The 24,857-nt window shown below is 32.8% G+C and overlaps 1 protein-coding gene across 1 annotated transcript; it reads left to right on the top strand.

The window, feature by feature from the left end:
• Positions 1–809: 809 nt before the first annotated feature.
• On the top strand, positions 810–23,923 carry LOC147069618 (uncharacterized). Its single transcript, XM_085950190.1, has 6 exons — positions 810–1,031; positions 5,645–5,995; positions 7,408–7,532; positions 10,005–10,101; positions 18,479–18,620; positions 21,655–23,923. Exons 2-6 carry the CDS (start codon positions 5,703–5,705, stop codon positions 21,904–21,906), a joined length of 909 nt encoding a protein of 302 aa, XP_085806316.1. The 5' UTR covers positions 810–1,031; positions 5,645–5,702; the 3' UTR covers positions 21,907–23,923.
• The last annotated feature ends 934 nt before the right edge of the window (positions 23,924–24,857 follow it).

The following is a 24,857-nucleotide window of genomic DNA, read 5'->3' as shown; positions in this document are numbered from 1 at the left end:
ACTAAAGTTTATTGTTAATAAATAGTGTACCTACATAATATATAATTTAAGTTTAAGAAATTTGGCTCTCAAATAAAATCTCAATCTTAGGTACTGTTGATATTTGGCTCTATTGACTAATGACTTTGCCGACCACTGAGCTAGAGCAAAGAGAGTTCGTTGTCAGTGTGTGTTTACTTTTGGTGAGTGTACACGGTGCCTGAAGATGCTGAAAGGCGAAACCAGGGTCACAAAAAACGACTTTAATGGAATACTACAGAGCTTGAATCCATTAAAATTTTAATTCAAATTCCATCAAGTACCTTCACTCGATAGTAATAATATATACTACACACTTGCCTAAGATCAAAATATATTATTCTCTGTGCATTCTCAATATAAATTGTTGTGCGGTTGTAATTATATATAATTAGGCCCGTTTCAGACGGGACACAGGTGTCGCGCTCGATATAATATAGGAGGCCTTTGTATTTGAATAAAGGGGCCATTGTATTATGTTTATGAACGCCCCAGAGCTAATGGGTCAACGCATAATTTCGCGTTGTCTCATCAGTCAATAAAATTATAGTATTTTGGCAAAAAGTATAGTATTTTTTGTTAAATGACCAATACTTTTCTGCATTTACAAAAAAATCCATCGAAAATGAAGGACGAGAGCTTTTTTGCGATAAATCAATATTATAGTATTTTCAAAATACAAAATTATAGTAGAAATACTATAAGTATAGTACGGTTGGCAACACTGGTTCAGCGTATTTAAATATAACGAGGTAGATAGGTTGGCAGGCAAATAAATGCGTGATAAAACCAGTATATTTCGGTCCACGAAAGAGTGAAGTGTTTGTAAAATATAACGTATTGAGTTGGGTATAAATTTAAAAAACTAATATTTTGAAATAATCCTGCATAGGTACATGGAACACAAAAATAATGGTTCACAGTTCATACAGTAATAAGTGCGTTCGTTACCTTTTAGTGTGGTTGTAAAAAGGTGTGGTTTCGAGAATAAATACGAGATAAACAAACACGCCGTAAGTATTAATTACAGAAGATGTTTTTTTTCAATAGTTACGTCTGCATAATACAGGCAATACAGGAATCCGACATAAATAGTGCTCACTTTGTAAGCCTTAGTTATATTTTATTTTCATTGAACTAGGAATACAAATTGCAGATGGCGTTGTTTAGTTTTTCAAATTTCAAATTTTATTTATGTTTTACATAATATATAGTAAACATTACAAATTATAAATTAAATACTTTCATAACATGACATTTAGAAGAAAAAAAAATAATAATCAAACAGTTTTATAATAATATAATACTTAAAAAAAATAGATCAGCATTAAACAGTAGAAAAGTGTAAATACTAATAAATATAAATTAGACACAAATAAGTACCTACACTGAATGAGCTAAGCAGACTCTATTTTAAGAATTTATGAAACAATGCCCACATATACTCATTCTCACGCTGGTGGAATATGTCAATATCTGAAGTAGGGATTCCAATCCCGTGATCCCGAGCTGTTTTCGATACCTATGAATTCCGGGATTGATAAACATAATCCCGAAACTTTCGAAATTGATTTTTTTATCAATCTTTATGGAAAATAAAATAAAAACGAAAATATAACTGAAAAAATACTTTGATTTATACCCATGTGGAAGTTGCCGATTCATTTTATTTTTTCACATATATTAATAAAAATGAGATTAGATAGATTAGATAAGATTGGAAAAAACAGTGCTTCGCACTATTAACAAAGTAATTCCACCATGATTTCATATGTTTTACTGCAGTTTCATATTTGGCTAATTAGATTTATGAAGCGGAAAGGCCATAAGTAAACCATGATTTGCTTTACTATTTTAAATCTCGCTAACCCATTCATAAAGTCTTTACTATCAGAAACAGCAATCTCATATTAAATTTACATTATTATTTATATTACAATATTATTTACTCCATTAAACTTATGTATTTTCAAGATTGAACGTATACAATATTAACAATAAATGTCTTAAATAGTATAAATTATACTAGATTTATTTTTGACCGATTTTATCAATGTTATTCGTAAATATAAAAATTTTATATTAACAATGGAAAAAATGCAAATTCCGGGACCAGTCCCGGGATCCCGGGATTGTCAAATTGTAATCCCGAAATCCCGGGATCATAATTTTGGCTCGGGATTGGATTCCCTAATCCGAAGTTATTTGGTTGAACAGAGTTATTGCCCTCCCAATCAGCATTACCAATGACAGATTAGTTCTGGGAGTTCTTGTGAGAACAAACAACGGATGCCCTCGATTCATATTCCCAATAATAGCAGAATTTCCATTTACGCCGCGTATAAGGGGGAAAAAATATGTAGCTAAATAAAGATCCGTAGATCCAAAGATCGTAGCCATAAATTGACGAACTATAACTGAAGTAGGGAGTAAGATCATGTTAACGCGCGTGTTTGAACATATTGTACCTAACCGAAAAAAAACTATTTTTTTTTCAGTTATCGTTCATCAATTTATGGCTACGGCCGTATGTTGTAGCTTAACTACTGGGAAATGCCAATAGAAATGGCGTATTTCAAAAAAATACTACCTTATTCTTAGATCAATAATTATTATAAAACAATCATTACATATTCATATGATGTTTTATCACATTTGAATGGTCAGCGACATAGCTTATAATCAGTATCTTTAGAGTTATCTTCGAATGTGTTAATAGTGCCCATTTTTCGAATAATAAAATGCCTAATTCTTGTCAAATTCGGGATCACAGAGATTATAAATATATTATTTTATCGTAAATATTTCTATTATTTAGATAGTAAACAATTTTACTAATGGTTTTATAAATGCGTTTAAAAATAATAAATATAAAAAATCTTAACACCACTGCACATGGATGTACTGAAATATGACTATAATTCTAAAACATTATATCGAGAGGTTTCAAAGAATACTATTTTATGTAATAAAAATACTTAATGCAGTCATCAAATGTTTAAAATAAATATAAAGGATAATAAGGCTTCAAACGCTTATGCTCTGAAAATACCATAAAAGCTCCATTTTGACCTACGTGGCGCATGTGGACCCTTAATGGTTTTTACAAGCTCTGAAGCACTTTCTAAATACGTAACTTATTGGCAATCGGCTTTTATATTTTAAGTCAAAGTATTAAATTATCTAAATTAATAACCGGTGTCAGGATCACTTTAAATGTTTGTTATATTATATTATATTATATTATTTTTTTTCATTTTTTTTTCTACTGTTTATGTATTTTCAAATTAAATACTTACCTATGTTCAAACCATAATAATATTTTAAAAAAATCGGTGTGTACTTATGTACGCGCGTTAGCAGTTATACTTCTTTGGCGTAACAAAACTTGATTTAACCTAGATTCTTCGACTAGCTCTTAATTATCTTGTTAAATTACACAATCAAGAAAAAAGACCGCTTATTGGAACGCCGTTGGTTTATTTCTATACACTTTAACTTATATTACAAAATTATGTAATTATTTATCTTTGTTTTTATTTTTAAAGTAACAACTGCCACTATGACGTTTAATAGTTTGTTTACGTAATAAATTGAAAATATCCGACAATAATAAATTTGCTGCCTAGGCAACGAAACAATTCTAAACTATAATATTATTTCCGACCATGTCCGATCCTAATAGGATCATATGGGCCTCCACAAAGTAGAGGTTTGTATTAACAGATTTTGTTTTTTACGAGAAATGGATGTCAACCACTTGCTCAACCTATTAGGTCCATTCCCTGACTCACACACAAATTGAAAAACAATATGTGTACTTGCCAGACCCAGGATTTGAACCTGAGACCCACGGTGTGATAGTCCAATGCTTAAGCCGCGCGGCTACTGTAGGTTAAAATTCGCTGCCTATGCAACGGAACAATACTAAACTATAATATTGTACTGTATAATCGTCACGATTGGAGTATCATACTGTGGCGTGTTGGTAGTGCGTTCGGCTGATAAGCGAACAATCGGTGGTTCGAATTCAATCGAGTGCGCTTATTTTTGTGTGATAAAATAAATTATGTGTTACATGTCCCACGCCAAAAATACACTCTGATCTGATTTTCCAAAAGCGCCTAAAGAAGTATAATTTAACAAAAATATTCTTCTATAAATTAATTTCTATAATAATTAAACCAATAAATCATACATAACTATTAGATATTTTTTATACGCGGAAAAATCTGTTTTACCTGATATGGTGTGGTTGGTGTAGAGTTTAATCGAATTTTTAAAACCATCTGCAATTTTTATATTAAATTTAGTTCAATGAAAACAAATAAGCATGACTGAAAAAGTGTGTATTAATTTTCCGTGTGTATTAAAGTCGGATCTTCACAACCAACCTCCACCATTATGATTTGGCTTAGGTAGGGCTTAATTGTATTTTAAAAAATTAAAAAATTCCAACTGTAATTTGTATTTATTCTTAGTGATTTGTATTTTTATGTTATTTGTATGACAGACAAAGTGTAATAATATGCATTAAAGTTTGTCACGTAACCGAAACGCTCATTCAATATTAGCAAAGTTTGAGAACATTCGGGCGGGGTTTGTATCTCTTTCATTTTATAACCTGACCATCATTAAGTAGTAAGTCAAAGGCGGCTTCAAAGTCTTAACTATCACATTAATCTTATTGATCTACTTTATACTTCTATACAACGTTAGTTACTGATTGAAGAATGATACATATTTCAAATTTGTAAAACTGTGATTTTGAGATACCGAATCTTGTTTTTATGATTGTATTTTTTAATGACCTCAGTTATGCTTTTTATGAAACTAGGATTTTCTAAAATTTCTACAAATATATATTTAAAAAAAAAAAACATTATGTTATATTATTAAATTTGCAATATTGAAAATGATAGTTTGTACATTCAAGTCAGATTGCAATCGATTATTCTAGAATATTATTATTAAAGTGAATGCGTCGCCTACCAGAGGCACCTACCGAAATAAAACAAGGCTTGCAATTTGAGACATTTTTTTTATAATTTTCATTTTTAAGTGTTTTAGATAAATTTTAACAGAAAAAAAAAATATTTTAAGTCAAAGATACCTAAACTAAAACTAAAAAAAAACTTTGAATTCGTCTCCTATCTTATTAGGTATGTTTTAAATTCATAGTTTAATTAAAATATATTTTATTTAGCTTTCTCTGATGTATTGAAAAGATTTTTGACTTAAATTCATAGTTTTAATATTTTAAAACATAAATGCGTATACTTAATTTCAAATACATAATATCAAATTGACGTTCAATATTGTCACAGTACCAAAATTAGATTTTTGCTTCTACAATCCTACTGTCACTGGGCATGATTGTTTGCTGTAGTGTTAGAAAAAAAAATATTGCAGTTAAACATGAAAAATTCTCATTTTGTACTACGTTTTAGAATGGGTCGTAGAAAATCCACATGTTGTTTTTCCAGAGTATTTACCAAATAGGTTGAGGTAATGGCCAAAATCGATTAATCGTTACAAAAATCTATTGAGAAATCAAGGTTATATAGAATAAATGAATCAAATGTCGGTCTTCAATAATTATTTATTATTAATTTATAATTTCCAGACCGGTCGTCAGCACAACTTGAAAACTATCACCACAAAGCTCAGTCAGTTTACGCAGAATGTCGTTCGATCTCGCCTACGACTATGATACATACTTCATCAGGAACCCCGCCATAAATAAGTCAGACATCGAGGAGTTGAAAACATGGGTCGAGAATCAAAAAATCAACATTAACATTCCAAAGAATATGACACGCAAACAAATACTGGTGTTTTATATAGTGAGCAAACAGGATGTCGAAAAAACCAAGAAACGTATTAAATCTCATTATTCCGTGAGGGTCAAAAGTCCTGAACTGTTCAACAACAGAAACGTACATGGTGATGATATAGCTGGAGTTCATGAGACCCAGTGAGTATTTGTTTTATATTAATTATTTCATGTTCCATCAGAGACTGCTTGACATCATTGTTGACAATAATCGCATTTTTTTTAAAATTAGCTTCTCTGCACAATATCATTGTAAAGTACCTAATATTATAATGCTTTATTCCAAATGTATCCAATTGGAAGCATATTATGAATTGGATGCATTTTTGAGATCAATCAAGACGCCATCTGCGTTGCCGCGTGTCTTGTCCTATATGACATAATATATACTAAGTTATATCGTGTAAATACATAATATGTACGTAATGCAGAGTGAAGAGTGACTGAAATAGCTGATAATAGGTAAATATTAAATTTCTAATAATAAAATGTATGTCTCGCTAAGTATACATCATTATTTTTCAACACTTTGACCCACCGCGGCCCGTAAAAAAAATAAAATGGATAAAATTGGCCCTTCTTTCAAATAGACTGTGAAACCTGTTTAGAAGTATTTCTTTTATACTCTTTCGTGGGTTCATAGACAATCCATCTATTTATAGTGGCAAGTATTAATTTTCGACCTATGTTTTCACTAATATCACTCAAAACTCTGCGGTCTACATGCTGCTTCGTCGCAGGACGGTTGTGATGTTTTATTTTGCTGTGTATCTTGTATTCACCACCGCCATCTTTAGATTAATAAAGCCTGAGCATAACTTTTTGCACAAGCAACGAGTGGTCCACTTTTCAGCTGTCAAAATCAGATCCCAGATTGCTTGACATATTGATTCGCCCTTTCTCGTTTCAAATTAAATTATAAAAATTCTCAAATCAAATATATTAACTATCAGTGTTATTAATAAATAATATACATTCCTATTATTCATCAGCTGTCAAAGTCAGAATAGTCTTTCACACAAAAAACGGTGGTAATATCGATTTCCAAAAAAATTGTAGCATTGATCTATGCATTACATTTGTAGAAGGTGTGTTAATGCTAGTGTATTATTTATCATGTAACTTATCCATTCAAATCAAATCATTCCCTGTGTGAACACGACAGACGCGTCAGTATGAGCACTCTATAGAACAATGACAGGCAATGTCAGTTCATACATAGACAACAACGGGAGGGGCGGAAAAAGTAGGACCAGTCGTTGTGAATGTATCGGCTTTCTGCTTGAGTCGGCGATGGTTCAACACATTTGATTAACCTGTTTGATATTTATATTATTATGGACGTATTAAATAGGTTAAATTTATACCTCATTATTTTTATTATTTTATTTTAATATTACATAAGAACTTACTTTCTCTTCTTCTTTCATATTTATGTCATTTACTCAAATTCGGGGTGATTGTTTGACTTCACTGATTCACTAAACTACTAACTGTCAATGTTGTGGTGTTAAAAAGGATATTTTAAAAGGACATCAAATTTATGATTTCAGAGAATTTTTATACATTCGAGAGAAAACTGATGACGGATATAGCATCATACTACATCGAGTTATCGAGTCCAATATTGAGAGATATAGTTTCATCGCAGGATGCAAATACTTCAACATGCTTCTTGGTAAACATTTTATTTATAATATCGCCTATACACGTGCATGGAATCACTGTCGACAAAAGTGCTTATTTGAAACTATCATGACAAGTGCTGACTGTCTCTCCAATCTCATTCTTCAAGAGTAAGCGTGACGCGATGTTGTCATTTTATTGTACCATCTGACAGATCGTATTCTTGTTTGATTCATGCACGCAATCTTGCCAACTGCAGGATAATACATGTTTCCCCATACATGTTCTTACTGTGCACAGTAAATCTATGCACGTGTACACGGGGTATAATATTATTATGTAAATTAATCATTCTCACCATTTCTCTAGATCAGGCATGTCAAATGCGTATTTTGTTCTATCGCGTGTAAAACTGGCAATGGAAGAGAGAGGTAGCCGATTGACTGTTTTGATGGATATTAGATCACAACTTACTTGAATTTTGATGTACCTGCCGTATGTGAAGTCCTCCTAAAGCTGATTCATTTCTTCTCGGCCATGTGAGTTGCCTTTTCGTCGATCCAGTGGCCTCTAGATCTACCTTTCAGATATTTCCTACCAAAGGTTTCACATTGACGAAGCCCTGAGTGCCGCTGCATGACGAGAAGAGATGGGGAAAAGCCGTCAGAAGAGACTGCCAGATAGCGAAATCATCCGGATCACGATCCTCAGTTATGAGGTTTTGACGTAGACGAGATCTGTAAACCGTCCACTCTATTAGTGAAGTTTTCAATTTTTATAGAGATTTTTTAGAGACTGGGACATCCAAAAATTGTAATAAAATACGTTGACTCTGCATTGGACTAGGAAGTATGCGAAAGTAAATTGGACTTACCTTGACATACCTATTAGATTTATTTTAATTTTAATTCACTTAGGGTTGACGCTTACATAGTTTTTGACGTTTTATTTTTAAATCCAACTAGATATTATCCGTTCATCTTGTACGAGGTCGACCAAGTTTTCATTTGCCTTTCAGCTTGCCGACTGTCAGTTTATTGTTTGTCTGTAATTCGAATTGTACAAATGTGTAGTTTATTGTCGTTTATTCAATGTACTTACATGACTCGGCCATCTTTGTCGGACCAATTTAATGGACGGTACAATGTGTGGGCTCGTGTGCGAATTGTACAGCTCAATAAAAACGAAGATACCAAGCAGCATGATCTGCTCAAACAAACCTAACAGTCTCGCCATTTGTTGGTTATACTTACCCAAGTTTTCGGCGGCATAAATGACAACTGAAAGCCGAATATAATATTATGAACTGAATTATTATGAATTACGATGGTAATGCTAGTTTTTGATTATCTTCTAATGCACTGCGGATTTTCGATTGCATATTTCATTGATATTATTTCCATTTATTTCAATATGCAACAATCACTATTATTACAGTTTACCATATTGCATTTGAAGTACGAGCAATAACTTGCACTACCATCCAAGTTTATAATTTTGTATAACGGCCAGACTATATAGTGGACTTTGTGACAACTGGTCTTATAATTATTAGTGCTTTGTGCAAGGATCCATATTTTCAAGTGTTGCGGTCAGTTTATGCCTTTAAATGTAGCAGCTTGACTAGGGAAACTATGTTATAACAGTTATGCTTCAAAAAATGGACAACAAACGTTTATTAATTGGTTTGAACTTTTATGTCGATTTATGTAAATCTGGGTGTGTGAGAAATACGTACATAGCCTTTCACATTCTTTATATTGTATAATCAAAGGCTTTGTTGATTAATTTCTTGTTGTCTTCCATTTTGAAACGAGCTGTACAAACAATGACCCAGTGTTTACTGAAATTTCAGGGCTTAAAATAATGTAAGCGTTGATGTTCCTAGACTTAAATTTGACAGTTGTTATTCAATAGTCTAAGCCAGTGTTTCCCAAACTTATTCATAGCACGACCCGCAAAATCTGAAAAAAATAATCTGCCGAATAATTTTAATATTCGAACATAATTGTAAAAATAAATAAATACGAAACCTAAAATATATGACTTAAACTAATAATATGATTTTCATCTATTCTTTCTTGTATATTCAATCATAATGTACTTTTTTACCATGTCCGATCCTAATAGGATCATATTATTGGCTTCCACAGAGTGGAGGTTTTGAATTAAAATATTTTGTTTTTACGGGAAATGGATGTTAGCCATTTGCTCAACCTATTAGGTCCATACTCTGACTCATACACAAATTGAAAAACAATATGTGTACTTGCCAGACACAGCATTCCATCCTGGGACCCACGACGTTATATGCCGACGCTTAAGCCGCGTGGCCATCGTGTATGTTACAACTATATAATATGAGTGGTTGATAAACCAATTGAACCAAGTCCATTCTGGTTATTTTTGAGTAAACTAGGTCCAAACATAATATTTGTGTTTTTCTAATTCTGTAAGGGGCCACCAAATAGCCTTCGTTTACCTTCCAAAATAAGACTTAATAAAGCTTTGTTTATTTTTTTAGACTCTCAAAATTATGAAAACGGACCAGATAAAGGAGTAATTGTGATATATGACATGCAAAACTGTACATTTGGGCACGTGACTCGTACCCCTCTTGAGTATGTACCTTACTTTTACGACACGTACTTATTGACAGTGGTGGCTCGACGACTTTCTAGGTGGTGGGGTTTAGCCATTAATTATTAAATATACATACCTACCTACTTTCTTACATTATAAATTATGTACCAAACAAATAATAATACTATTTTATTAATGAGGAAATGAGTATTTTTTTAAGAATAAAAATAATAAGTATGATTATCTGAGTCGTTACTTCTAAAAAGCGTGCTTTAAAATATATTGTATTAACTTAATAAATATTTATTATTCCTTATATAATATAGACTGACCATTATCAGTTTTGAACAACGACATACAACGAGCGTTTTTACTCACCTAGGGGTCCTTTGATTCGCTCATCAGTATGCGCATACTAACACTAATTCATTTACATCCTTTGTAGAACGAGATTTGTACCACGGCGACGGGATGGAACTGAGTGACCCCGGTCAGTGAAAAATATACGCCATACCATTCTTAATTTGTACATAGGTGTCACCGTGAAATATGTCGTATTTAATTAAGTAATTATTTTAATACCGTGTAATCATCATTATCTTATAAAATAATTTACAATCATTGCTTTATTTATTTTATAATAATAACAAATATCTATATAAAATTGCGATGGGTTTAAATGGATAAAATAAATTAAACACGTCATTTAATCATGTAATTAAGTAGGTATATAATGACATTGATAAGAGTATCGGACGAGTATTTTCGACATGATAACGATGTGGGTATGGTCCCTACGAACCCTTAAGGTAGAGCCGCCCTTGCTTATTGATATAGTCAAGAACTGTTTCACATGGAAGATTTATGTATCTGTAGTATAACGAGTTTACATCAACACAAATGGAACCTATCTATTATAAAATTAACCAAGCCGTTTCATAGAATAAAGAATTTTCAATGAGCCGGAGGTACCTACTAAAAATGTTCCGTCGAGTGCACCATTATTTTTGTACTTGCATGTTAATTTTACTCATTGATAATAATAACAAGTTGTTTGTGAGGTGCAAATTTCTGGAGTGAAAAATGTTCCTACATTGTAAACCTCTAAGCCAAATAATGGCTTCAGAAAAGGGATTTCTTTTTGAGCTTAGAATCGTGGCAATCAAAGCACAATGGAGTCTAGTACAATAAATTGTAACATACTAATACATACATCAACTATTAATAATATTTTTCTATTGTTATGGCAGTTCATGATCAGCTGTGACTAGTCCGCCATTTTTTTTTCTGGATGTCAGGTCGTAAAAATACAAAAAGTTATAGATTCCGTGAAGATATTAATATGTCTGTTGAATTAATTACCCACTGATTTTAATTTAGTATTTTATACTGGATTAACATATAATTAGCTGACAATTAAATTATGTTTGATGTTTTATAAATCTGTGCAGTTTATCAAACATATATGTTACTTAAAAATCGGTTTTTATTAATAGAATTTATTATCAAAAACAAAAAAAATACACGCGTTCAATGATGATTTTTTCCAATAATATGGAGGGAGACAATAAAAACTTTTCTATCATATCAGCAAGTATGTCGATGACTGACGATGACTGGGAATTGTGACTTGTGACCCGAATGGTTTGGCTGTCAATGGAGCATTCAATGTTCATTTCTATATTTCGATGCGGCATGCCTAAAAGACAAGACAAGACGGATGACACAAACGGATACTAACGATCCTAATAATTATTCAAATTAAGAAAAATATTTTTTTTAAATTTAAGACGTTCACAACATAACATGTAATAAACAAAGAAATAGTATTAAAACAGTGTAAAGAAGAATTAAATATAGTATATGAAATATCACAAAACCAGTATAAAAAGTAAATACGTACCTACAAAGATTATTAAGCATGGAACAATGAGCTAAGTGGACCCAATTTTAAGAATTTATATAACAACGCCCACCTATACTCATCCTCGCGTAGGCGGAATATATCAACATCCGAAGCAATTTGCTTGAACAGAGTTATTGCCCTTCTAATTGGCATCACCAATGGCATCTTAGTTCTGCACCTTGGGAGAACAAACGACTGATGCTCGCGATTTCAAAAATATCAGGGACACACAAGACAATACTGCCACCACGTATAACTCGAAAAAAATACGTGGCCAAATATTGACAGTCTATATATCAGCATAACGGTTATATTTATATTTTTTCGATTTTTGCACTTTTTTTTCGATTCGCGAAAGCAAAGGTATTGACTTCGTTTTTGGTAGTAAGTAAATTTACTTGCAATTTTATTTTTACAAAATCTAGCGTTTTGTCCTGCTAAATAGCTGGTTTTCATTTTCCGTCTGGCATGTTTTTGTCAACGACAGTTTGGCAACACTGCTCCCGCCGCTTTTAAATCAAAAACCAAATATTATGGATATTTTTCCAAAATGGATCCCCCCGCTAACATTTTTCTATGTGCGCGCCTGAATTAATACTTATATATAAAGAATCTCCTATATATTATTATCCTAAGAGATTTTGGAAAACGCACCAATTTTTTTATTTAAATACCATTTTGTTGATTTTTAAACTATTTCAATTTATTTTTTAGAGTCCCGAATCTACTTCCATTTGAATCCGGCACAATCTGATAAAATCATTTTTAAATCGCGTTTTATATCCGTCACCATACATTTTCGCTACTTTACCGTCTATCTACCGCAAATTGATTATAACGTCGCTTAATACTTTCTATATAATCGATATTTCACAAATCAGAATGATTATTCCACAAAACTATTCAAATCTGAAATCGCCACATTGGCGTACTATCAGTTTTAATAAGAAATAAATGGATATTTCCTCACTAATTACTACAAAATTATAATCTAAAACGACGTGACTGTTTTTCATCGCTCAAACTAATAGACTAATGATTGTCAATTGTTTTCGCCTATAACAAGTTCATTTGACGTGTTAGAATTCAAATTTAGAATTTGCAGGAATAATCGAAAAAAATGTGACATTTCTATTAGCACCCATAAATAATAATCAATTTCAATCAAGACATTTATTGTAAGATGAAGATAATTTTAATACTTCTATCAATAAATTGATTAATTTCAGACTTAATAAATAAGAAACTACATTATATAGGTACATATTACGCTCTTCTCAATATAATAGTAAGTCGACGGTGATCTGACAATAGTATCTATCTGGAGTTTTGGCGAATTCTAGGTTATTGGTGTATTTTGTACAAAATGGTGACGGATCGAATGGAAATATTATTGTCTACGAAAATATCCTAAAATGCTCAAATTTGATGTGGAAAATGGTGTCTATCTGCATCGAAGTGTCTAGAAACTAAAAAGAAATATTATCTATCTGCTCGATTTATTTTATTATGACATTACAATTTCCATTTAAATGTCTGTTTTAGTACTTATATTAAATCATTTTACTTGAAAAATAAAAATAATACTGATACCGACAAAAACAGTTTTTTGAACCCCCTGAAATATTGACTATATTATGTCAGATAGATACTTTTGTCAGATCAACGTCGAAGTATCAGATACTTCCATATAAAATAGATAGGTATAAAGAAAAAAAAATAGATAGGTAGTTATCGTGATTCAGTAATAATTGTATTATTTTTACATTTAGGTAGGTAAATGAAATTGATGTGACGTTTAATACAAGTAGGTAAATAAAAATTGATGATGTTTATATATTTTATAATAATAATTATTGTATATAAAATTACAGTAACCTTTCTTCTTCTTTTATATCATTAGTAACTAATAATACATACTCAATAAAAATAACATTCTAATATGGCTTCTTATTATGCATGCTGTTTGCTATTTTATCATTTCATCACTTATAAGTGAAATTAATATAATCTCCTATATATTATTATCCTAAGATATTTTGGAAAACGCACCAATTTTTCAAATCAAAATGAGTCATATTGTATAATATCTACCTATTTTTATCGTCCCTATCATCATCAATCTTGACCTATCCACTGCTGGATGAAGGCCTCCTCAGCCTTATTCGACTCCTTACTTACACATGAATTGTTATATTTATCAAAATCAGTGATATAATATTATTATCTACCTATCTATATATAATGCCATTATTATCACGAGCCTCAATAAATCCACTGCTGGATGAAGGCCTCTCTACGTTGATTGTATTCTTAATAGTATTGAATTTCTAATGTTATTTATCTACATATTGTCATCATAATCATCATCATCATCAACCAGGATCAATTCACTGCTGGATGAAGAGTTCCGTAACCTGATTCTACTACTATTAGTTCAACGAATTTGTGATATTATACATATTTCTATCCATCTTATCATCATCGACTTGAACCAATCCATTGTTGGATAATGGCGTCCCTAGCCCGAATCTACTCTTTTCTGTCATATGAATTGATGTATTTATCAAAATCGGTGATACTATATTTATCTACATATTCATAATGTCATCATCAACCAGGATCAATCCTCTGCTTAATAAAGACCTCCATAGACTGATTCTACTCCTTTTTGTCATATGAATTTCTGTATTTATCAAAATCGGTTATATTATATTTATCTATATATTTATATCGTCATCATCATCATCATCATCACATCGACCTGAACCAATACACTGCTTAATAAAGACCTCCCTAGCCTGATTCTACTCCTTTCTGTCATATGAATTTCTGTATTTATCAAAATCGGTGATATTATATTTATCTACATATTCATATCTTCATTATCAATATCATCATCATTGACCTAAACCAATCCACTGCTTAATAAAGACCTCCCTAGCCTGATTCTACTCCTTTCTGTCATATGAATTGCTGTATTTATCAAAATCAGTGATATTATATTTATTTACATATTCATATCGTCATCATCATCAGCATTGACCTGAACCAATCCACTACTTAAAGACCTCCTTAGCCTGATTCTACTCCTTTCTGTCATATGAATTTCTGTATTTATCAAAATCGGTGATATTATATTTATTTACATATTCATATCGTCATCATCATCATCATTGACCTGAACCAATCCACTACTTAAAGACCTCCTTAGCCTGATTCTACTCCTTTCTGTCATATGAATTGCTGTATTTATCAAAATCGGTGATACTATATTTATCTACATATTCATAATGTCATCATCAACCAGGATCAATCCTCTGCTTAATAAAGACCTCCATAGACTGATTCTACTCTTTTTTGTCATATGAATTTCTGTATTTATCAAAATCGGTTATATTATATTTATCTATATATTTATATCGTCATCATCATCATCATCATCACATCGACCTGAACCAATACACTGCTTAATAAAGACCTCCCTAGCCTGATTCTACTCCTTTCTGTCATATGAATTTCTGTATTTATCAAAATCGGTGATATAATATTTATCTACATATTCATATCTTCATTATCAATATCATCATCATTGACCTGAACCAATCCACTACTTAAAGACCTCCTTAGCCTGATTCTACTCCTTTCTGTCATATGAATTTCTGTATTTATCAAAATCGGTGATATTATATTTATTTACATATTCATATCGTCATCATCATCATCATTGACCTGAACCAATCCACTACTTAAAGACCTCCTTAGCCTGATTCTACTCCTTTCTGTCATATGAATTGCTGTATTTATCAAAATCAGTGATATTATATTTATTTACATATTCATATCGTCATCATCATCATCATTGACCTGAACCAATCCACTACTTAAAGACCTCCTTAGCCTGATTCTACTCCTTTCTGTCATATGAATTGCTGTATTTATCAAAATCGGTGATTACACATTTATATCGTCGTTATCATTTTCATCATCATTGACCTGAACCAATCCACTGTTTAATAAAGACCTCCCTAGCCTGATTCTACTAAAATCGGTGATATTATATTTATCTACATATTTATATCATCATATAATGTTTGAGGCTTTCACGGTTGTTTTTTATCGTAGTATATTCTTGGGTTTTCACCGTGTCTCCTTCTGCCTTCTTTACTCGACGTTTCGGACTCGTTGCAGAGGCCATTATCAAGAGATATGTTTTATGATGAACAAAATCTAATATTCTAGCCAGTATCCACGGTCGTAATGATTGACAGATTACTCTGAGCAACATTTGCACTTAATAATCGGATTCATTTTGACATTCTTAGAGCAACGTTTACATTCACATACCTACACTACATTTCATCATAAAACATATCTCTTGATAATGGCCTCTGCAACGAGCCTGAAACGTCGAGTAAAGAAGGAAGAAGGAGACACGGTGAAAACCCAAGAATATACTACGATTATATCATCATCATCATCAACCAGGATCAATCCACTGCTGGATGAAGGGTTCCGCAACCTGATTCTACTACTATCGGTTTAACGAATTTGTGATATTATACCTATTTCTGTCGTCCTTATCATCATTGACCTGAACCTATCTACTGCTAGATAAAGGCCTCCCTAGCCTGATTCTACTCCTTTATGTCATTTGAATTGCTGTATTTATCAAAATCGTTGATATTAAATTATATCTATTTATATTGCCCATGAGTCTGAATCAATCCACTGGTGGGTGAAGGCCTCTTTAAGTTGTTTGCATTTCTGTCGGTCATATGAATTGCTATATTTATCAAAATTGCTGATATTATATTTACCCATTCATAATATCGTCATTATCATCATCAACCAAGATCAATCCACTGCTGGATGAAAGTTATCCCAACCTAATTCTACTCTTCTTGGTCATATAAACTGCAATATTTTTTTTAAATTTGTGATTTTATATACCTACCCATTTATATCGTCATCAACCTGTATCAATCCACTGCTGTATGAAGGCCTTTTTAAGCTGATTCCACATCTTTAGGTCTTATAAATTCCTATTCTTATCAGATATAATATGTATTGCTTCATTATTTATCAACATTTGTCTCGATAAATATGAATGTCCCGCACCGGGAAACTATATTGTTTAAGGTTAATTTTTAAAACAAAATATGATTTTTAAAATATTATTCATGGCTCCAAGCATTTTTTTTATAGACAATGAAACAAAATATTGTTTAAATTTATTTTTTATGCTGCTAACTTTTTTCTATTATGTAAATGGGACCCGAAAGAGATTAATATTCACGTTATATTGGATCGCTATTTATGATAATCACGATTGAGGTGTATACTTATTTATCATATTTAAATGCACATACCTAAACATATATTGTATTAAAATAAAAATAACAGTGGTAGCAATCGGCGATTGCCAGCTGTTCTGCTAAGCCTAGCAGCCTGAAATGGTGTCAGACGATATTGAGAAGGCCAGACTCCAGAACAGACTACGCATATAACTTCAAATTTGTATTGGCAGTGACGACATGCAAATCATAAAACTGACAAATTAGCTAAATGTTCAACTGTCTGACGTGGATAAAAATCCATCCCGAAGGGAAAACTATGGCGCCGTCTATACATACTTTACAATTATATTAAAATCCAGCACCAAGTCATTATGACGAAAAGCTGTCTGCAAAACCTAGTGAGACAGACTGGCAAGAGCCAGCTGGCTCAGCTAGTATACTATAATTATTATAAAAAAACTAACCAACAACATGACGTGTAATGTATGTTCTTAGTTCAACGAAAACAAATAAGAATGAATGAAAAAGTGCAATATATAAACATATTATATTCCATTAAAATGTCAGTGGTAGCAATCAGCGATTGCCAGCTGTTCTGCTAGGCCTATCAGTCTGAATTGGTTTCAGACTATATTATGAAGGCCAGACCCCAGAATAGACTACGCATATTATGATCCCAAATTTATATTGGCAGTGACGACTTGCAAATCGTAAAACTGACAAATCGGCGAAATGTCAAACTGTCTGAGGTGAATGAAAATCTATCCCGAAGGGAAAACTATGGCGCCGTATATGCATACTTCACAATTATATCAATATCCAATACCGCCAAGCCGTCTAAAAGACCTAGCGAGACAGACTGGCGACCGCCAGCTGGCTCTGCTAATAATAATATAATTGCATACTATAATAAAATAACGGAACTGTAGGTAGTAGTTACAGAATCCATGCCGAAATAATGTCCCGTGACCGTCAGTCAACAAGACAAGCACGTTCAATATATTGATGTGAGCTCATCTCATATTCAAACCTACTCGGATTTTTATGATTACTAATAGTAATAAAACGTAAATAGCTACCATGTTGTTATTGAATTTTTTTTTATTACTTTGGTTTATTTTTGGTGTACAAGTATACGACATCGCCACGATATTTTTTTTCATTGAGTTTTTTGTTTTAATTATTTTTGTATGGTTAATTTATTTTCAGGGTTATGACGAAGTATTTAGAATATTCGCTAAGCGGCATCAATGCGAGACCTGTTGCGATTCATATTTTTAATGTTTCACCACTAATCAACATAATGATGAAGATCCTACACACGATTACTAAAAAACATATGTTGGATAAGGTAAGTAGACAATAATATGTTCTTCTTCTTCTTCTTCAATGGCGCTACATCCCGGGGTGGAATTTGGCCTCCTCCACAACCGCCCTCCACTTACTCTCGTCTCTCGCCACACTTCTCTAGTTACCGGGTCTTCCTATATGAAGCCAGTCCACTTCTACGGCGTCAGCCCATCTCCTTCTTGGACGGTCTCTGGGTCTCTTCCGTTGGGGTAGCCACTTCGTCATGATCCTTGGCGCTCTAACTTCAGGCATTCTCTCCACATGTCCCGCCCATCGTAGTCTTTGGGACTTACAGAATCTTATAATTGTTTGCTGTTCAATCAGCTCTTCCAACTCGTGGTTCATTTTTATTCATTGTAGTTCCCATTTTCCAACGTGGGCCCAAAGATTTTGCGGAGTATTTTGCGCTCGAAGACAGCTAATTTGTTTTCTTCGTTTTGAGTTAAGCACCAAGACTCACAGCCATAAGACCACTGGCCTTATAATTGTTTTATAAATAATTAGAAGTTTACTTCTTCGGCCTAGAATTTTCGACCCCACCAGTCGCTTGCAGGCATGCCAGCATTTATTCCCGGAGATAAGGCGGATTTTTATCTCCTCTGCTGTCTTATTTTGGGTATTTAGGCTGGATTCGAGATACGTGAACTTGTCCACCTCTTCATATGCATGCTGTCCTATGTCTATATTCTGCAGCGGTACCTGATCGCGTGTGCTGACCATATACTTAGTTTTTGAATGGTTTATTTGCAGCCCAGCGTTTTCTGCTTTTATTTTCATCGTGCCACCATGGTCGATCATCGTCTGTTTGGATATGCTTGTAATTACTATGTCGTCAGCATAAGCGCACATCTGCGTTGTACTGTTATCTACCCATCCTTCTATGTTGGTTTCACGAGCTATGGATTCCACCACAAGGGACAATAATATATATAACCATCAAAAAAGACTACGAAAATTCACATATAAATACAACCTGTTTACTACGTCTTGTGCCAAAACTCCGTAGTTTTATTGCATAAATAAATTATTTAAGAGCGTACTTCAGTGAAACGGCAAATAATTTACTTATGTATGGACTTGATAAAGAAAACATGTCAATGAATATACTATTATTATTAGTAATATGACAATAAACATAACATTAAATGGATGCATGTTGAATTTTTATGACATCGTTCGGCACGCGTCATTTGCACAATCCGCGCATCGCCTAGCCACGGTTTTTTTACACCATGCCTAAACTGAAGTATAGCATTAACCAGATGCACGAATCATACAATTTTACGAATTGGAACGGTTTATAATTTTCCGAAAGAATAACCCTTATTTCACACTACTTATACGGTTTAAACCGTGCGGAGAAAATCCAACGGTAAAAGTCCGAATCGGCAACAACTTCACGCTCTTTTCACACTATACGGTTTATGCACGGCCTTTTTCCCGTCACAAGCTCAATTCGTGGTTGAATATTGTGCTGACCGTACGATTTAAAACCGTCTAATGTGAAAGCGTGCATTAGGTCACATACACCACTGAATCATTGGTGGCTGTCTGGGCGGCGTGAATACAATCTAATGCAGGGTTTCCCAAACTATGTTCCGTCGAACCTGAATAGGTGTTCCGCGACAATTTGGAACGGTTTTATACACTGCAACACACTTAAAGATATTCTACTTAATTTTAAAAGGCGAATGATGATCAATCTTCATTGATGTTTATGACGTACAGGCAGAGGACCATCTTTTCTCACACCGTTAGCATGAAAAAGATGGGGTATATTGTTTTTACCTGACCGGCTGACAAGTCTTGTCAGTTTAGCGACAGTTGCCAAGATTGACAGAACGGTTAGCCGCGCTAATAAATATTGTTCATAAACCTGATAAAAAAAACAGCTTGAAAATACGTGTTAAATAGCAGCTTCCATAGCAGAAAAGTTTTGTAAACCCTGCATGGACGCCTGCTATACGGCACTGTTTCTATTTTTAACCGTCGCCGTGTAATGTGAAAAGGGCCTTACTCTTCTTCACACCACTAAAAGAATGTCGCCGTTCGATTTTTTGCCGTATGGTCAAAACCGTATAATGTGAACGGAGCGTTATACTTTGATCGGATAAATGCACTAACGGTTTTCGCAATTTTCAATTTGTCGGCGAGACGGAGCGCTGATCTCAAATAGTTTCACGAACCGAAACTGCGCTCCGGTCTGTTCCGGTTCAGTTGAAACCCTGATTTTATTTATTATTATAAAATCATGACACAAAGCCAAAATTAAGACTATCGTAAAAACTATTCGTGGGTATTTGTTACTCAAAATGTAAAATGAGAATGCGCTGTCTAACTTTTTGTCAAAATATTTGTTATTCTACTACCGATTATAAAATAAATAACAAACTACATACAGTTATAAGTTTACTTGCTGTACCTTTATTTTGCGCACCCCATTCATTCGTGCGATATCCGGCTTTGCGGGTGCTCAATCGGCGTTGCCCAGTCATCGGTATCCAGTCTCATGAACTATTAATATGCTATTTTACCACGTTTTTATCAGCTCGTATTCTTGTTTGTCCAATACAAATCTTGCAATAATCGATTTTTAACTAACTTCCCAACTAGCTAGTTATTTGAAACTTTTAGAATATATCAGAACACGCTGACAATGCATTCTTTTAATACGTTTAGCCATCTTTAAGCAGAATTGAATTCATTTTCAGTTAATTCTATTTTGTAGAAAAAGTTATTTCGGAAAAAATTCGTAAAGAGTAAAACACTATTGTTAGTTGCTAAGGGGGTCCCAGCAACTAAATTATTAATATATACGTGGTTTACTATGGAAATCAATTTTAAATGTCAAATGACATTTCAGTATTCTATATTTATTCAGTATTTCTATCTGGTACAAAAAAAAGTATTAATTAATACATAGAATCGTCAGTTTATATGATTCAACAGGAAATTTAAAAACGTGGTATATGAAAAGTTTTTTTTTATCTTGTTATTATTTTGTGATCAATAATGGCAATCATCTTCATTTTCAGACGGTTTTTCATTCAAGAAATATGAACTGGGAAAAGTTCTACAAAGACTTCATACCAAAGAAATGCCTTCCATCAGATTTCGGTGGTGATCTACCGGACACGCAAACCATCCACAAGCAGAATGCAGAAAGCATGTCGAAGCACCAAGAATATTTTGAGGCAGAAGAAAAACAAAGACTCTCGTATTCGAAAAACACCATGAAGAAGTCAGAAATTGTAGAACCAAGTTTTAGATATATAGATATAGACTAATATTGTTTCAGTATTATATTATCAAAATGCCACTTTATTGCTCCAACGGTTGGATTTGTACATATTATTCATCCGACTCGTCGACTTAACGACTCCTACCAAGGCCTGAACAAAAACGAACCATAAGTGCGAGTGAGAAAGCATTTGACACGCTTATATCTCCGCAATATGCGTTAGAGTAAGATAGCATTTATACGGCTGAATTAAATATGTTTTGTAAGCGACGCTGGTAAATATTTATTTGAATAGATGCGTTCATTTAAAAACTGCTAGCATGTGTTGCTGAAATTTATTGTTTTTGTCTTAAATATAAAGTTAGTTGTAAAGATTTTTAATTAATTTAGTAGACAATATGGTTTACTATGTTGTGTTTAAATTTGGTAGCCGTACTGAGAATCAATGTTATGGTATAACGCTTCATAGTTAAGTTAATAATAATAAAAAAATAGGTTCTACTATGCGTTATACGCAAGAAACACGGCTTCATTTTGCGTAACAATAGCCACTCTTTTTATATTATTACTCTGAGACTCCTACCGATCGTTTGACCCCATCGAAGAAAGTTATTTGAAATATTTTCGTCATAACGTGAGAGAAATAGATACATTACGACAAAACTGTTTAATGTAAACATCTGTGTATCATCATCGCAAACATGTATCATCAATATTCGTGACGCAACGGGCCGCGGTGGGCCCTGGCCTCCTGAAATCATCTTCCCTAATCAGCTCTATCTTCCGTAATCCTAGTTCATGCATCCTGTGCTACGCCATTTGACCACCCCAATTTGGACCTTCCAACACCCTTCCGTCCAGAATTATGGCTTCAAATCAAAAACGATCCGCACTGATCGGCCCAGGTCCATTCGTTGAACATGACCAGCCCATTTTTGTCGAGACATTTTGGTGGCTTGGATTATGTTGGGTTCACCAAATTCCTCGTAGACTTCGCAGTCGTAACGTGTGCGTCACTCTTCATTCTTTGCTCCAAATATCGTTCTCATGACGGCTTTCAGACTTGTTACTGATTAGTGATGACCCATCTGATCCATGTGTGAGAACTTTTCTCAGCAGTGTTTTGTATATTTGGACACAGTATATTTCCAGATGGTAAGACTAACCCTTAGTATTAGTTTAACCGGTACGTTAATATCCTCCATGGCTTTGTACAAACCCTAGATGTATAGTATTTCATTTAAAATATCTATAACAGTATCGTCACTAAAAATGATAGAATATGTTATTATATTAGCTATAATATGCGTCAGACTTTCAGTTGGTACATATTATGTTTGTACCATTTAGGACCGATAGGAATAATTGAGCCAAGGAGAAATCGAGTGAGCCAACCGACATTTTTGAAAAAAATGAGTTAGGTGCTTTATGGTATTCTACGTGTCATAAACTATCATAAAAGTGAAGTGAGCTAAGTAAATATATACTAAAATAGTGTTTTATTGTTAAAATAAAAATATACATTGAGCTATCGTATTATATTGTCAAATGGTGAAGTGAGCCAAGTTATTAGCATGAACATGACTAACTTTTCTAAAAGTGAGCCAAGTACTATTAGTATGTAGAGATGAACACGACTGACATAGGCTTAAGTGATCCAAGTGACATTTATAAGTTAGGGTGAAGTAAACTCACCCCTTTTATTATCTTATTACAATCAATATTATCCATAAATACTTTTTTTTCTATTTGTTTATGTAATAAACTTCCATTTAATATAAAAAAAATTAATACAGCTCCATACAAAAATTTATGTAAAGTTTAAAAAAAAAACTTAACCCTTCAATAAGAAAGTTTCACCATTTTGTCACTTGGCCTGCTTCACTTCATGAGCGCTCAATTTATCATATAATTAATCCCTCCATTGTTTTCGGGGGTTAGAAAATGAATTTATTAGTTCCGAATTTAGCCTTTAATCTTATAATTGTGTGTTCTATAATTTACTCTGAAATATGTACCTACCAATATATGCATTAATAAAATTAACTGTGAATTTACCAACCACGTGGTGTTTTTTTAAATATAAAATATTTTAAACGTCTCCCCGATATGGTATTGTAGTAAATAATAAAATAACCATTATGTAATGTAAAAAAATTTACGCACGGTAGAATAAGTCCCGCTGATGTGTAACAATAAAAATAGTCACAAAAAACGAACGACGGTCAAAAGTCCACTAAAAAGCCTGACAACTCACGAATCCCAAAGAAGAAAATGTCAAGTTCTACGGAAATTCGTGTAAGCAGTATATTAACCAGGGTGAAAATGTTGATAATGATACAATTACCCATATGTTTTAAATGGTTCCATAACAAAACAGAACAGCGACAAAACAGAACAACGATAAATATAACTATGACATTTCAGGAAAAATATAAATTTAATATTGAAATTGTTCTATTTCTATGTTGATAGATTTTTGATAGCACAGATTTTCAATACGCCATAATAAATCAAATTATATACAGTGTTGCCGTACAGTATATATTATTATAGAGTTACCGGCAAGCTTAGGATATCTCATCTTAATCAATATAATATGTTCAAAATGATTTGGTGACTAGGTACAACGAAATAATGACCTAACCTAACCAACCTAACCTAAATAGTTTCCACAAAAATTAATGTTTAATTTTTCCCCTGGCTGTTCTGTTTTGTCATGTTCTGTTTTGTCCGATTGCCGTTTTAAATAAATAATTAATAATATATGTATATTATCAACCAATCATTAATTAATAATGATAATATCTAAAAAAAACTATACTACTAAACTACCATTTTCCAAGATACGAAAAGACAATGTATCACAATGACATAATATGCGTCGTCCCTACAAAGTTAACAGATTACTTAAATTAATCTCGCAAAGATACGCCGACTTCTTTAATTTCAGCACTTCAGAGAATCTTATCATGGTTAGCAATTAATTTAGCACTT

The sequence above is a fragment of the Rhyacophila brunnea genome, unplaced genomic scaffold (genome assembly GCF_057557595.1).
Source record: "Rhyacophila brunnea isolate RB1 unplaced genomic scaffold, BYU_Rbru_1.0 scaffold_23, whole genome shotgun sequence".
Lineage (NCBI taxonomy): Eukaryota > Metazoa > Arthropoda > Insecta > Trichoptera > Rhyacophilidae > Rhyacophila > Rhyacophila brunnea.
This window is presented reverse-complemented; position numbering and strand designations above follow the sequence as displayed.